At 41.8% G+C, this 16,396-nt stretch overlaps 1 protein-coding gene across 8 annotated transcripts in view; it reads left to right on the top strand.

The window, feature by feature from the left end:
- JADE3 (jade family PHD finger 3) overlaps positions 1–16,396 on the top strand; it is a 76,265-nt gene that overhangs the window by 31,384 nt on the left and 28,485 nt on the right. For all 8 annotated transcript variants that reach the window (XM_034757838.1, XM_034757859.1, XM_034757880.1 and 5 more), the window contains exons 2-3: positions 754–813; positions 2,743–2,825. In XM_034757838.1, coding sequence (XP_034613729.1) covers positions 765–813; positions 2,743–2,825 — 132 coding nt within the window. In that variant the 5' untranslated portion in view covers positions 754–764. The remainder of the gene's footprint in view (positions 1–753; positions 814–2,742; positions 2,826–16,396) is intronic.

Genomic DNA, 16,396 nt, shown 5'->3' with positions numbered 1-16,396 from the left:
CTCAATTTAAAATAAACCCTTACATGTTCACACAACCCTCTTTTCTTTTTTCTAAAGGTGGTTTGTACTTATATCTATCTCCCTGTCTTAGTCTAGTGCCATCTTATTTCTGTGCTTCTGCCCACTCCACTAGCAACTGCCACCATGGCAACTCTTCCTTTAGCTGAGCAGATGGGATATAGAAAGCAACCAGTGTTGAGCAGGTTGAACTAGCTTCTAAAAAAAAAAGTTTAAAGGGGACATTTTGTTTGTGATTAACTCTAAGGATATTAAATCTCATAAATAGAGCTCTGTGTGTCAGGCCACTGACATTTTGTTTGTGATTAACTATTGCTAGATCACCAGATATTTAAATACTTGAAAAAACTCTTTAGAGAAATCCTGCTTTGTGTGACTAGCCTGCTGTGAACCAGCAGGATCCACAGAGACTGGGCATGTCGACACTGCCCCGCAGTTTGGATTACATTAGTGTGAATAGCAGTGTGCACCAAAGTGCTGCATGGTAACTCCCCTGTGTGAATGCTGCAGATGTGAACTAAAAGGTTCCTATTTTTCATTTAATGTAATCATTTTGAAACAGGATTAATTGAGGCAAATTAGGAACTTCTTAGTTTGCGCCTGCAGCATCACACGGAGAAGTTGGTATGCACTGCTAGTCACAGCCTCATAGTCCAAACTGCAGGGAAGTGTGTAAGCAAGTCCTTTGATTGCCTGGTAGAATGGATGGTATCAAAACTTTCTTTCTGTCTTTAGGATGCGTCAGGATGAAACGCCACAGGCATCTAAGCACCAGTGACAGTTCAGACAATGAGAGTAAGTAGTAAGCATTAATCTTCCCTTGGTCTATCACCCTCTTGTGGTTTCCTCCTGTGGTTTGAGGGCAAACTGTTTTACCTCTTGGCTTTTTTTTTGTTTTTGTTTTAAGTTTGATTTCCTTTTTTTTTTTTTTGCTTTTTCTCCAGAATTCAAAATACTGAAATCTATTATCAGAGAGATGAAATTACAAAACCCTGATAATTTCAGGAAGAAAATGTGAATCTTGTGCAGAATTTAAACATAATGTGTACATCTTTCCTTTTCAGAGAAAATTCCATAATACAGGAGAGTGTGCGCTCTCGAGGAAAATTGGATGTAGTCAGAAATAAATATATATGTATATAATTTTTTTTAACCATGTGTTTGTTATGAGGCCCTAATTCTGAAAGCTGATCCATGTGAAGGATTGTCTATGCCTGTGCAGAGCCTCAGTGGAAAAATTGTAATTGTAGGGGTAGAGAACTTTGCGGGAGAAGGTATCTGTATCTGAAAATACTTCACTTAAGATGTGTTTTTACATTCATGTTAAGTGTGCCTTGAGATGAATGGGACATCCTTTTTAGCATTTATATAAATGGCAATTGAGCTCCACAAGGGTTCAGGATTCTACCCATGCAGATCAGCTTGCAGGATTGAGATCTAAATGGAAAAGATATCTACCAAATGTCTTAAACTTAGTCTTAATTTTCTTGGCACACTTTTTTGGTTTATATTTTTGTCTTTCCCTTTGAGATACTGAGTTGTGGGTGTAGAGGCCCTGGATCAAATTGTGTAAACTCTTCAGGGCAGTGACTGATCTGTTTTTTATTAAGCATTGCATAAATCTGACACTACAAGCAGCTGATATTGCATTTGAGTCACACAAAGATGATATATTGCGTCACAGATTGAGCCAGTATCTTCTTAAAAACTTGCAGTGCAGTGACAGTGATTTTTGTGCATCTCTGCACTTTAGTTTAACACCATCTTGATTCTCTAGTCTCCCTCAGTCCTCTTGTACTCTTGCTCCCTCCAGTATTGCCTGCATTGGGTGGAAAGCTAAGTTCCCTGTAAGCTGTGTGGCTGTGCAGCAGGCTCTCAAGGGCCTTGCAGGCAAGGAGAGGTGCCCCTCCTCTGGCCTGGCCCCGGCGGAGCTGCTGAGGAGAGGAGAGGTGCCACTCCCCCAGCCCCGAGCTGCTGTGGCAAGAGAGGGGTGGGGGGAGTTTGTTCTCTCTCTTCTCCCCCACTGCATCCCCAGGGCAGCCTACACCCCAAACCCCTCATCTCTGGTCCTACCCCAGAGCCCGCACCCCCCGCATCCCAACCCTCTGCCACAGCCTTGAGCCCCCTCCCGAACCCTTCATCCCCAGTCCCACCCCAGAGTCCACACCCCAGCCAGAGCCCTCTGCCCTAGCCCTGAGCTCCTCCTGCACCCCAATTCCCTCGTCCCCGGTCCCACCTGGGAGCCTGCACCCCCCTCCAGAGCCTTCACCCTCTGCACCTCAATCCTCTGTCCCCAGCCCTGAGCCCCCTCTCACACTCCGAACCCCTCAGCCACACCCTCACCACAGATCACCTCCATATGGGTGCACATAACACAATTGATTCTGCACATGAATGTAAAAAATTAGAGGGAACGTTGCTGGTGGAAAGGGAAGGAATGTGCATAATCGTGTCCTCTCTGCTCTAACTTGCTGTGCATCAGGCAGAGCAGGGAATATTCTGATCACTGTTTCACTTATTCTTTCTGAAAGTACACATATTGAGAAGAGGCTGTGGTCGGACCTACAGACTTCATGAGAGTTCCTGTTTGGGTACAGCTGACCCAGAAAGATGATTCAAGTCTATAGTGCCTTGTAATACATTGAGGAATTACGTGAAATTCAGTGAGTTATCACTAAACTCTTGTTGTTTTTTTTTGTTTTTTTGTTTGTTTGTTTTAAATAGGTCCTTCCACTTCCTTTTCCTCTTGTTCCAAATACAGGAGTAAATCAAAAACTCCAGCAAATGAACAAAAGAAACCTGCTGAGGTGAGAACAATGGTTAAAGTTTAGATTGTGGTAATCTGATTATTTTGTAATGTATATATTTTTTGTCTCTAAGCTTTTTTGTTCCAGCCTCATCCCTTCAAATCTAGCTCTTAACTCTGCCGTGTCCTCCTGCTGCCTCACCCTTTCTACACGCCTGTCACCAGTTGGTTCCACTTCCCTGTGCTTGACCATGTCAACCTAGTCCGTCCCCCTGCTGGCTGAGAACCTCCCTTTCAACCCCCCCCCCCCCCGAAAAACCACAAATGCCCATGTGTGCCGGTGTGACTATTGATAGCCGAGGGAAGTGTGAACTGACAGCATGGGGAAAATGTTTTGATACTTCAGAATTTAAACCATGGATTTAAATACCTTGAGATTCATGGCTCAAGGTAACAATGTATGCTGTACAAAATGATAGGCTTTTTTGCACCTGCTGCGATGGGAGTTGTATAAATGTCTAGATTGGGTTCATCCAGGAAAACATATGCAGCAAAATTCTTCTATATTTGCAGGGGCGCGCGCACAATGAAATGCTGACTACATTTTGTGAATGGACCAGTGATTACCTGTCCTTGTAAGAATTCAAGAGCAGGTGGAAGTCCCTTAATTAAATGCTGCTTACTGGCTTAATGTATTTGGTTTGGTGGGAAAAGGCAGTGTTTAAAATGTGTATCTTGTTCTCCCAAAGTTAGTTTTTAGCAAGTGTTAATTAAGTTCCCCAATGTTAGTATATGTTTTAAAAGAGAAATTGTTCAATTGTTTTGAAGCATGGCGGAAGATTGACCAACAGTATATGTAGTGGCCTGTCATTTGCACTGCCAAGAAAAAGTCTGTCTTTTTTGGTAAAATGTTTCCTTATGAAATCACACCCTTCAATAATATGCTTAGATTCTAGTTTTAACCACTGAAATCTTGCTAAGGATTTGCTCTGTACAGTAATTCAGCCTTCTTACCAGAAAGGTGAATATGAACTGCAATGAATGAGACTATTAATGTCTGCCACTATTTTAAAAATTCTGTATCATCCCTTTACCTAGGCATGCTCTTACCACCCAGTTCCCCTGGTTCCTTAAGCTGTGACTCTCCCATGTCTTCCTGCAGGAGACTCTCCTGTCTCTGCTGTTTTTGCTCCAACTCCCTTCCACCTGTCTTTATACACACGTACAATAAATATGAAGACTCCTCAAATGTATAGCTGCATGTAGTAGCTATTGGAAGCTAAAATTAGGCACATGTCTCTCATACTTTAGTTTCCTTTACATGTTACATTTTCTGTCTCTTAACTGTGAGTACGTATCTTTAGCCCCAAAACATGCACTCAGTCTTATTGGCAAACCAAACCATGTTCCAAGTATGAATCTCCTTTTTCAATGAAGCTAGAGTGTAGTCTGATGGAAAAAAAACTGAGTGTCTGTGAACTTCATCAGACCAACTATTCTAATAGTGCTTGAAATCCTGCTTTCCTGCTATTATGTTTTAAAGGGACACTGGCAACTTGATTTAAAAAAAAAAAAAAAAATCTCAATTTCAAAAAATACAATTTTCTTGTAGAATGTCCTGATTTTTCATTTCTTCTTTTAAACCTTTCTTAAGGGAACATTACCAAACTGCTTGGGTCCAACCTCAACCCTTCCCCCTTTCTCTCTATGCATGTTGACTTTGTCTCATAGACTTCAAGGCCAGAAGAGACCATCATGATCATCTAGTCTGACCTCCTGAACAATGCAGGCCACAGAACCTCATCCACTCACACCTGAAATAGACCCCCTAACTGCTGGCTGAGTTACTGAAGTTCTCAAATCATGATTTAAAGTCTTCAAGTTATAGAGAATCTGCCATTTACACTAGTTTAAAGCTGCGAGTGACTCATGCTGCAGGGGAAGGCAAAAAACCCCCAGGGTCTCTACCAATCTGACACAGGGGAAAATTTCTTCCTGACCCCAAATATGGCGATCAGTTAGAGCCTGAGCATGTGGGTAAGACCCAGCAGCCAGACCCCTGGGAAAGAATTCTCTGTAGTAACTCAGAGCTGTGTCCCATCACCAGCCGTTGGAGATATTTGCTACTAGCTGTTGCAGATTGGCTGCGTGCCATTGTAGGCGGTCTTATCATACCGTATCCTTATCATACCATAAACTTCTCATGCTCAGTCTTGAAGATAGTTTGATTTTTTTTTGGCCCCCACTATTCCCCTCAAAGGCTGTTGAAGCACTTCACTCCTTGTTAAAAACTGTCATCAAGTTTAGGCTTGAGATTAATCGATAACCAGTTTATATTAATTTTTTCTTGTGTCAACATTGGCGCTTCACTTAAATACCAGGGAGCGGGGAGGAGTTATTTACTCTCTGATGTATTTATAGAGCACAAGCATATCTCCCCTCAGCCTTCTTTTGATTAGGCTAAACAAACCAAGCTCTTTGAGTCTCTTCTCATAAGGTAGGTTTTCCGTTCCTCTGATCATCCTAATAACCCTTCTCTGCACCTGTTCCAGTTTGAATGTGTCTGTCTTAAACATGGGAGACCAGAATTGCATGCAGTATTCCAGATGTGGTCTCACCGGCGCCTTGTATAATGATACTAACACTTCTCTGTCTGTATGGGAAATCCCTCGCCTGATGTATCCTAGGACTGCATTAGCCTTTTTCATGTCCGCATTGCATTGGCGGCACATGGTCATTCCATGTTCAACAAATATACCAGGTCTTTCTTCTCTCTGTCACTTCCAACTGATAAATCCCCAGATTATAACAAAAATTCTTGTTGCTAATCCCTAAGTGCATGATTTTGCACTGTTAAATTTCATCCCATTTTTATTACTCCAGTTTACAAACTCCCCCAAATCTTGTATGATAGCCTCTGTATTTGCAGTACCTTTCAATTTTGTGTCGTCTGCAAATTTTATTATAACGCTCCCACTTTTTGTGCCAAGTCATTAATAAACATGTTAAATAAGACAGGTCCCAAGACTGATCCCTGAGGGAACTCCATTAGTAATCTCCCTCCAGCTCTCGGTTCACCTTTCAGTATGACCTGTTGTTGTATCCGCCTCCTCAAACAAAGAGAGCAGGTTGGTCTGGCAGGGTCTACCTTTTTAAAACCACATAGTATTTTGTCCCAATTACCATTAATTTCCACATCCTTAACTATTTTCTCTTTCAAAATTTGTTTCAAGACCTTGCATGCAATTAAGATCCAACTAGTAGGCCTGTAGTTTCCCAGATCACTTTTTTCCTTTCTTGAAACGAGGGACTGTATTAGCAATTCTCCAGTCATAGGGTACAACCCCCAAGTGTACAGATTCATTAGAAATTCATGCTATTGGGCTTGGAATTTCATGTGTCCGTTCCTTTAATATTTTTGGATGGAGATTATCTGGGCCCCCCCGATTTAGTTGTGTTAAGATGTAAATTTGACGTCCACCTCAGATGTGGTAATTTCTACTTCATTATCCTCATTTCCATTAGCCACCCTGCCACTATATAAGATCCTAATTTTCCTTATTAAAAACTGAGGCCAAGTATTTGTTTAGGTGTTGGGGCATGCCTAGATTATCTTTAATCTCCACCCCATCCTCAGTGTTTAGTGGTCCAACTTCTTTCTTTGTTTTCTTTCTATTTATGTGGTTATCAAACAGTTACTATTGGTTCTAATCTCCTTTGCAAGGTCCAGCTCTGCTTGGGTTTTGACATTCCTCACTTTATCCCTGTTTTCTGACCTGCAAGAGGGTAGCTTTTCTTGCTATCTATCTCATCTTTCAGTCCTTGTAGGCTTTCTCTACATCCAGCTTGGTCTGCAACTCTTCTCTACCAATTTTTTCCCCTTGCTTGGGATGCAGGCTTCAGATAGCTTCTGCAATTTTGATTTAAAGTAATTCCGAGCCCCCTCCACATTCAGATCCTTGTGTTTTTCAGGCCAGTCCATTTCCCTAACTAATCTCCTTAATTTTTTTTAAGTTTTCCCTTTTGAAATCAAGGCCCCTAGTTACAGATCTAAACAATGAGGATGGGGTGGAGATATTATTTAAAGATATCTAGGCAGCCAAGAACTTGCCTGAAGCCTGGAGGGACAGAGTGGCCAACCGGGGTTGCCGGAGGACAGGAGACAGGAGGAGCACTGTGCCAGGGAGGAATCACCCAAGAAAGACAAACCAGAGTTGGACCCAGTATGTCTGTTGCTTAGAGCTGTATGGGTCTGAAAGTACTGGGGCTGGTAACTTTGCATTGGGAATAAGAAGGGAAGCTGTAGCTAGCTAAGTGGGAGGTTGTCACTCCGTGTGGATTTTCAGAGAGTGGCAGAATAGGGCACCAGAGGGGTTTGTTGAGAAAAGTTTACTGGCACCAAAGATGACTAGGAGCACCTGAGACTCACTGCCAGACTGGAACTTTGCCCAAAACTTAGTGTAGAGACACTGCTCAGTATCTGCCCTTTCGTATTGTGGTACCACTGGGCCTGTGGGACCTAGTGTTGGATGTAATCCTGTTTTATTGATCCCCCTACATTTCCCCCCCCCCTTTTTTTCCCCCCCCCCCCCTTTGAGGTGCATAAACTATAACCAACATCAGTGGCAGCTTTGTGGCGATTTGAAGGTTGTTGTGCTCTTGGTTAGTCTGCAGACTGGATACACAAAGTACTGCTGTTTTCTCTGCGAATGGGATAGTTGTGCAAGAGATTCCCACTACGTCAAGAAAGATTGGCCATTCTGACGATCATTGGAGCCTGGGAGGAAAAGTGTTCAGCATCCACCACTTGTTGAATCAAGGAAGATTTTGTTATCACCCTTACACATCAAGCTGGGTCTGATGAAGAACTTTGTCAAGGCCATTGACAAAACACAAGCAGCTTTCAAGTACCTCCGTGGAAAATTTCCAAGGTTAAGTGAAGCTAAGGGGGAGGGATAGCTCAGTGGTTTGAGCATTGGCCTGCTAAACCCAGGGTTGTGAGTTCAGTCCTTGAGGGGGCTACTTAGGGTTCTGGGGCAAAATCAGTACTTGGTCCTGCTAGTGAAGGCAGGGGGCTGGACTCGATGACCTTCAAGGTCCCTTCCAGTTCTAGGAGATAGGATAAGATAAAGGAAGGTGTCTTTGTTGGTCCTCAGATTCGTGAACTTCTTCGAGATGATGCATTTGACCATGCACTGCGTGGCAAGGAAAAAACGGCATGGAAAGCCTTCCAGTTAGTTGCAATAAATTTTCTCGGAAACAACAAGGCAGACAACTACAGGTTGTTGGTGGAAAACCTCCTCAAGGCATACAAAAGCCTTGGTTGCAACATGTCACCAAAGATCTATTTTTTTGCACTCTCATCTAGATTTTTTTTTTTTTTTCCACCAAACTGCGGAGCAGTGAGCGACGAGCACGGCGAGCAATTTCACCAGGACATTGCAACAATGGAGAAACGCTATCAGGGCAAATGGAGCCCATCAATGCTTGCAGACTATTGCTGGACAGTGACAAGAGATGCTCCATTTACTGAATACAAGAGACAAGTCAAGAAGCGCCGAGTAGACACTGAATAGGACTAAACTATGTACATAATAGTTTTTTGCCTTTTGTTTCATAATACATTTTATTTATATAACCCTTTTGCTGATTTTTAAAGTGTTACATAAACAGGACAGGTGAAATATTATCATATAAAGCAACCATAAACACATGAAAAGACCTAGGTTTACAATTTATGATTAAAACTCTATCTACACAATCTACATAGACATAAAATGTAAAAACTTAAATATCTTAGAAACAGTAGCCAATCAGTTGTTTTAATTGTCATATTTGAATTCAGCACATCAAAATACATAATAAATAGAACATTTTATCTCTGAAGCAGACGACTTCTGAAAAATTGTAGACCAGTGTTACCTGCCACATGAAATCATAGGGCCTGATCTTGCAAGCTGTTGATCACTGTCTGCAAGCATTTATGCACCTTTCAAGATCAGACTCTGAATGAGAGAAGTTGGGCATGATTCCCATGAGAACTTATAAACCTCTCGTGGGTTCCATGTATGAATGGGCAGTGTGATGGCATATTTTAAATTAAATGTTGATAAAAGCAAATTAATGCACAGTGAAGGAAAAAACTTCCAGCTTAAGTATATTAATTCAGGAAGGCAACCTGTGCTTAGATAACTCAATGAAGATTTCTGCTCAGGATGCAGCCGTGGTCAAAAACAAAGTGCTGGGATACATAAGTAATGGGATGGTGAATAATATGGAGACTGTTATTCTTTTGTGTAAATCTGGGTGACCAGTCACAGTACTGCACACTTTTCCAAATGAGGCTGCACCACTATCGCAAGACGTAGAATTAGTAGACGGGGGTTCAGAGAAGGGTGATGAGAATGATCAAAGGCCAAGGAAAAACTCTCATCTAAGGAGACTGAAAAGAATGAGATGAATAAGAGGGGACATGATACAAGTATAAAATAATGAACGGTCTACAGAAGGTACTTTTAGAGCTTCTGTTCTTCCTGTCTCATAACACAAGAACAAGGGGATATTAAATGAAATTAAAAGGGAGGAAATTCAAAACTGATCATTATTTTTCCATGTTACATGTAATGAGGCTGTGGAACTAATTGCTGTAGAATGTTGTTGACACTAAGAACTTAGCAAGATTCAAAAAGGACTTGGACATTTTTATAAAGATATCAAGAATATCCACAGTTGCAATTAACCATTTTTGGAAGGGATATTAAACCATATGTTTCAGGACTGAAGCCAGTCTTCAATTACTAGAGGCCATGATGGGACCTAGAGTGGAGGACTGATTACCATATATCTATCTACTCTCAGGCTCTTACGCCTTCTTTGAAGCATCTGGTAATGGTCGCTATCCGAGATCGGGTACTGGACTAGACTGATCTTGAGTTTGGTCCAGCATGGCAATTCCTATCTTCCTGTAAAGAAGACCATAAAGCAGCAATAGCCACTTCTCAAAAACTAGAATCTTATCAATTGTAGTCAAGAATAAAATTAAGTATTTTATGGATGAATAAGGGAGGATTATGAATTTTTTCTTGGAACATCATTTTGGGGCAGAGTTCATGGTACTTCGGGTGCCTTGTTTGAGAAGTGCACACTTAACACAGCATTTCCTGGGTTTCTAGCTTTCTTAAACCCTTTTAGAGTTGTCAGTCAAACCATTTACAACTGCAACTACAACTTCAGTATTGAAGCAGTTTTAATGTGGGAATTGCTTTGTGTGTGTCTTTAGATTTTGAACACTTTTAAGTGTCACAATTCAGAAACCCTGTATCTGGTTCACTTGAAATTTGGTAGAAAAATTCTACTTTGGCTCTAGAGATAACCCACCAATTTGAATGATTTTACGTAAACTTAAGTGGGGGAAAAACTAGTCCTCTAATTGAAATTTATCACTTTAATACCAAGATGCCAAGAGCCTTTGAAAAATGAGACCGATATTAAAGGACATATACATCTGGTCTGTGCAGAATTATAGTGTGAAAAGTGCCCACTGCTGGGCAATGTATGCTTTGCAGCTGTCCATAATGTGCAATTGGATCATACAAACATAATAACTTTTGGTAATGCATATATGTAGTTCCTTGGGAAGCCTTCATCTCAGAGCAGTATGGTCCCTACAAAGCCTCAAACCTTAGTAAACAAGCAATCTTTGGCTGTATCTATTGAAAAGCATATTTTATACAAAGATTAGAAATGGTCAAAACATTAATATGTGGGAATATTATGTTTGATATTTTTATTACAAGATAATTGTTTTAATTTAAAAGTAAATAGGTAAAAAGTACCAAGAAATATCAAACTAGTGAAGATAAATTGTCATATAAATAGGTTGCACCCTCTTCCTCAGCCTGTGGTGAGGGGTTAATGTAATAAAAATGAATATTTTGCCTAGGCTTCTGTATGTTCTAAGTGGTCTTTTGGTACATATCCCTTCATCTTATTTTAAAAGGTTTAATAGCATTATTAGAGCCTTCCTGTGGGGCGCTGGTCAACACCCAGGATTGTGTTTTTTGTTGTTGTTTTAAACAACACAAACCTCCAATTCCCTGTATGCAAGGGGTGAGGTGGGTGGGTTGGGCTCCCAAACCTACATAATTACTATTATGCTTTTATCATGTCACAGATAATGTGGTGGAACCAATTTGACACCTTTGTATCTGTGGGTGAAAACTGAATGTGCATTAATGCACCCAATTCCCCCTGTGGGCCTGCGCAGTTCCTCATTTTGTCCAGTGGAGAAAAATAAGATGTCTTCAGTGATGGCTGAGATATAGATCTGGGCTATCCTAACTAAGAGGGATCAATTTCATCCTAGCTGTCAAAAAACACCTATTTGAGGGAACCCAGAGTTGCAAATTGGGAACAGACTTATAATTTGGAAGAACTGGCTGGGCGGAGGCATCCTTTGGATTTCCCAGATAATCAGTGTTGAGGGCTGTCCCTTTCCTAATGCTAAAGCAATGTTATGACCTGCTACCCTCGGTGGAGTGGCAGTAATTACAACTAAGACGCTTGCTGAAATATCAGTTTCGCCCAGAGACCTCGGAACTAGTGGGTACCTTGGAAATGCTCCATAAACTCCCCAGGCCCGTGTCCACTGTGTATACTTTGTTAATGAAGAGAAATTCCATTGGTTTGGAGTTTTGTGAAAGTGCAGGAAGGAGATTTGAGTCCTTAAAATAATCTGTGTGTCAGAGCATATTACGTAATCTTAAAAATGCCTCTGTCATAGGCTGTGCTTGATACAACAAACAATTTTACTCAAAATGTATTGGATGCCACAGAGATTGCACAAGATAAAGGCCTTATCCTCTTTGTTGACACTGTAACATAAAAAGGAACCTTAATGCTTATGCTATGGGATTGTCCAATAGTCAGGCAGCTGTGGATAGAGGTGGACATGAATTAAAGTGGTGCTTGGTTTCAGCTGCAAAACCTCTGCTGAAAATTATATCCTAGGTTATGTACCTGCTATGCTGGGTTTAACCCCACGACAAAGACTTTGGTCCTTGGGGGTGGCAATGATCACTAAGCACATGATTTTACAAAAGGTTCTCCAGGGGAATGTGCTTTAGTAGTTGGACTTCAGCCCCTCTTCCTCCCCAGCCTCTTTGTTCTCTTCTCCATGTCCACCTCCTTGTTTCTTACCCTTCTGCATTCCAGTGTGGGTGCTGTTTTCTTTTCCTCCTCAATGCCTAGGTGCCAGTCTCTTGTGTGCTGAATAATCTTGGAAGCTATCATCTCAATATTGGTGCCTGCCAGCACAGTGAATCCCCCACTACTGGAAGGAGCAGGTGCAGGGAAAGTCTTACTACTCCTGTAGCCTTAGGATTGAACATACTCATTTGCTTTGTGTGTTGTCAAATGTGCAGTTCATTCCCCACATAAGTGCAGCGAGGGGAGACTGCATATTTAGTATAGGTGGAACTTTTGGAGAATATAGCTAATAAGTCTCTACTAAGCAAGTGCTATTCCTAGGGGAATTTTGCACCCCCTCCCCCAAAAAAAATTCTGTGCACAATATTTTAAAATTCTGCGAATTGTATTTGTCAAAATCACACTACATAATCACGCCAGTTTGAATTATTTTGGTAGTTTATTTCAGAATGCCTGTCAGCAAGTATGTCTGCAACAATACAGAGACACACAAAAAATCTCCCCCAGGAGTAGAGAGTTAAAGAAACGCTAATGACAACCCAGTTCCTGTTTCTCTGTGTCCACCTCCCACCAGCCCAGCTGGGGAGCCAGACACTTGCTGTCTGGTCGCACTACTCAAGGCATGTGTGGAACTGCAGTTGCTAGTAACCCTCTAGCTCCCTTCTCCTCTCTCTTTCCCCCCCCCCCCCCCCCAGCAGTGTCTTCTGTGTGTGAGCCAGGCTCTGCTAAGTCCAGCGGCTCCTAGTGGCAACCAGCAGCACTGAAGCCCATTTCTGTGGGGGAAAGGAAATTCTTCATGCCCAACATTAATTTCTGCAAAATTCTGCATTGCGCAGTGGCACAGAATTCCCCCAGGAGTATTGTGCAAACTGATTTTCAGAGTCTTATAACTTGGACAGACCTGGGCAAACTTTCACTGGGATGGTAAGAGGCACAACCCTGACACCAGAGCAGTTCCCTCTTAACGAATTTCAAATCCCTACTCCAAAATATGGAAATGCAAGAGCTTCAAATAGTTGTACTAAACTTTTTACCCAAGCAAATGTATTTTCCCTAACCCCATTCTGAGAAACAACTGAAACTTAAAAATAAATAAATAAAATCAGCCTCAGGCGCAGGCACCTGGCATCAAAAACTTCAGTCCATATATATATATATATATATATATATATATTTATAAGCAACTGACAACAGGGTCTATAACAAGATGTGTCCAGCAACCTTAACTATGGGTGGCTCTGCTGCGACCCCACTCCTGGCCCTGGCTCCAGAGGTAAGGGCGGGGGGACGCGAGATCAAAAGTTTGGGGACCATTGGGCTAAGATTTCATTGAGGCTTGCAAATAAAGCAGGACTAAAATCCCTCCCTTCATGCTTTGAGTCCCTACAAACTTTCATTCTTTTACTGATTTCACTTCTCTCACAGAGTGCTCTGGGTATGAATATGGATATTTGTTTTTGTGTCCAGTAACACACTGATCTGTTTTTAATTACTGTAATTTTAAACTTATGTGCTACAATAGCAAATTGTGGGCATGTGTGTTATAAATAAGATCATCTCATCTTTCAGGAGACTTGTAAGAGGCAGACAACTGTGTTTATTACCTTCAGTAGTTTGGCAAGACAAGCATTTGTCTATTTAAGAATTGTCAAGGCTGCTTCCCCACTCTGAACTTTAGGGTACAAATGTGGGGGCCTGCATGAAAACTTCTAAGCTTAACTACCAGCTTAGATCTGGTCCGCTGCCACCATTCCCAAAGCTAATTCCTTTCCCTGGGAAGTCTTGAGAAACTCTTCACCACGTCCCTGGTGAATACAGATCCAAACCCCTTGGATCTAAAAACAAGGAGAAATCAATCGGGTTCTTAAAAAGAAGGCTTTTAATTAAAGAAAAAAGGTAAACATCTCTGTAAAATCAGGATGGAAAATAACTTTACAGGGTAATCAAACTTAAAGAGCTCAGAGGACCCCCCTCTAGCCTTAGGTTCAAAGTACAGCAAACAGAGATAAACACTCTAGCAAAAGGTACATTTACAAGTTGAGAAAACCAAGATAAACTAACACGCCTTGCCTGGCTGTTTACTTACAAGTTTGAAATATGAGGGACTTGTTCAGAAAGATTTGGAGAACCTGGATTGATGTCTGGTCCCTCTCAGTCCCAAGAACGAACAACTTCCCAAACAAAGAGCACAAACAAAAGCCTCCCCCCCCCCCCCCGCCCCACCCCCAGATTTGAAAGTATCTTGTCCCCTTATTGGTCCTCTGGGTCAGATGTCAGCCAAGTTACCTGAGCTTCTTAACCCTTTACAGGTAAAAGGATTTTGGAGTCTCTCTGGCCAGGAGGGATTTTATAGTACTGTACACAGGAGAGCTGTTACCCTTCCCTTTATAGTTATGACAAGAATAAAAGGCATAGATTTGCCTTTGGCATTAAGCAACCTTTCAGGATGTTATGCTATATTGTAATCTTTGTTTCATGCATAGAATATCAAATGAACGACTAAACTGGGGGCTGCTGAAGCACTTGCAGAGCTGCTGTGTGGCTTTGCCCTATAGTGAATGAGATTGATACTGGAGAACTTGTTCCTATAAGGCTGCCTAGGATGACTAGCCAAATACTACGTCCACAAGGGATCACAGGCAATGGTTGTGGAGCAGCTTTGTGGGAAGGACAGTCTAATGAAACGGCAAGGTTAGCAGAAAGGATGGGAGAAATTCTATAATAATCTATATGGAGAATATACAATGAAGTGTATACAGTGATTTGAGCATGTGAAGTGTATACAGTGATTTGAGCATGTAAAGTGTTATGAAAGAGCTTGTTAGTGGAGCATAAACACAGCCTTGTTTTCCCCATTCTTCTAGCTGACACTTTCTAACGTAGGATTTTTTAAATTTTTTTTGGTATTTGTCTAGTAAAATGGCTTCTTGGAACAACCACATCAGCATAGCAGCTGCTTCTAGTTGAATTGACTGGTATTTGTGGCTCTGGTTAGAATATTCTGTATATTTTCCTTACTAAATAAATAAACAAAAATAGTACTTGATTTTGAGCTTGCCTTTCTTTCTAATAGGGAGGTGCTTAACTATAATAACAGTTAAGGACATGCTTTACAAAAGATATTCCGTTAATGAGATATGACCACATGAAGATCTTTATTGAATATTTTCTTGTTTGTTGTTTTTTTTTTTTTTGGGATAGGAAAGTAGTGCTCCTGTTTTACCAAGTAAAACAGCATTTTGTGTCAGTTTGTCTTAGTTTCTTGCTTAGTAAACACAGGATCTAGTTTTTCAGAGAGCACATTCTAGAAGTTGTTCTGAAATGTTTTCTTCCTCTTCTGACCTGTGCCTTCAACTCTTCTGCTTAGGAAAGGTTAGGTCCAGGAGCCAGACTGCATACACTGGCTCCCTCGAGGAAGCCCTATAACCCTCAGCTATCTGCTCTGTTCTTCCTGCTTCCTGCCCAGCAGGACTACAATAGGAGGAAGAGTAAGGGTTTTAGGAGACCTCTGCCCCAATCCTCATCTGTGTCCATGCCTGCTCCCTCTCTCTCCTCCCCCAGACACTTAGCAGGATCCAACCAGGCCTTTTGATGGGATGCTCGGGGCAATTTACTAGGCTGAAGTATGGACCCAGTTTTTGTGAACTGTTTTTTCCACTTTTATCGGGCGTGAGCCCACATTACCTTGGGCAGGTGGGTACTACGCATAGCAGCAGTGGGATACACCCTTCAGTTCAGTTGTTCCCCTCCTTTCCACCCTCTCTCTCTGTCCCTCTTCAGGGACCCTTTTCACAAGCAACTTCTTTGTCAAGAGATGCAATTGCTCCTAAGGTTTGGAGCTGTGGAGGAGATTCCACAGGATCTATGGGGCTGGGGGGTTCTTCTCCCATTATTTCCTAATCCCGAAGGCCATTGGCACACTCAGACCGATTCTGGACCTGCAGAAGCTCAACCAGTTCAGGCAGAACTTCAGTTTCTTCATGATCTCTTTAGCCTCTATCATTTCCTCCCTGGATCCAGGGGACTGGTACGCTGCCCTTGATTTGAAGGACGCTTATTTTCAGTCCTTCAGGGACCCAGAAGGTTGCTCAGATTAATTGTGAATCATAGGATTGGAGAGGTCATCTAGTCCAGTCCTCAACACTCAAGGCAGGACTAAGTATTATCTAGACCATCCCTGACAGGTGTTTGTCTAACCTGCTCTTAAAAATCTCCAATGGCGGAGATTCTACAACCTCCCTAGCCAATTTATTCCTGTGCTTAATCACCCTGACATTTAAGAAGTTTTTCCTAATGTTCAACCTAAACCTCCCTAGCTGGAATTTAAGGCCTTTGCTTCTTGTCCTATCCTCAGAGGTTAAGAGAAAAATTTCTCCCTCCTTGTAACAACCTTTTACGTACAGTAACTCCTCAGTTAATGTCATC

This window comes from Trachemys scripta, chromosome 1 (genome assembly GCF_013100865.1).
Source record: "Trachemys scripta elegans isolate TJP31775 chromosome 1, CAS_Tse_1.0, whole genome shotgun sequence".
NCBI classification, from domain to species: domain Eukaryota; kingdom Metazoa; phylum Chordata; order Testudines; family Emydidae; genus Trachemys; species Trachemys scripta.
This window is presented reverse-complemented; position numbering and strand designations above follow the sequence as displayed.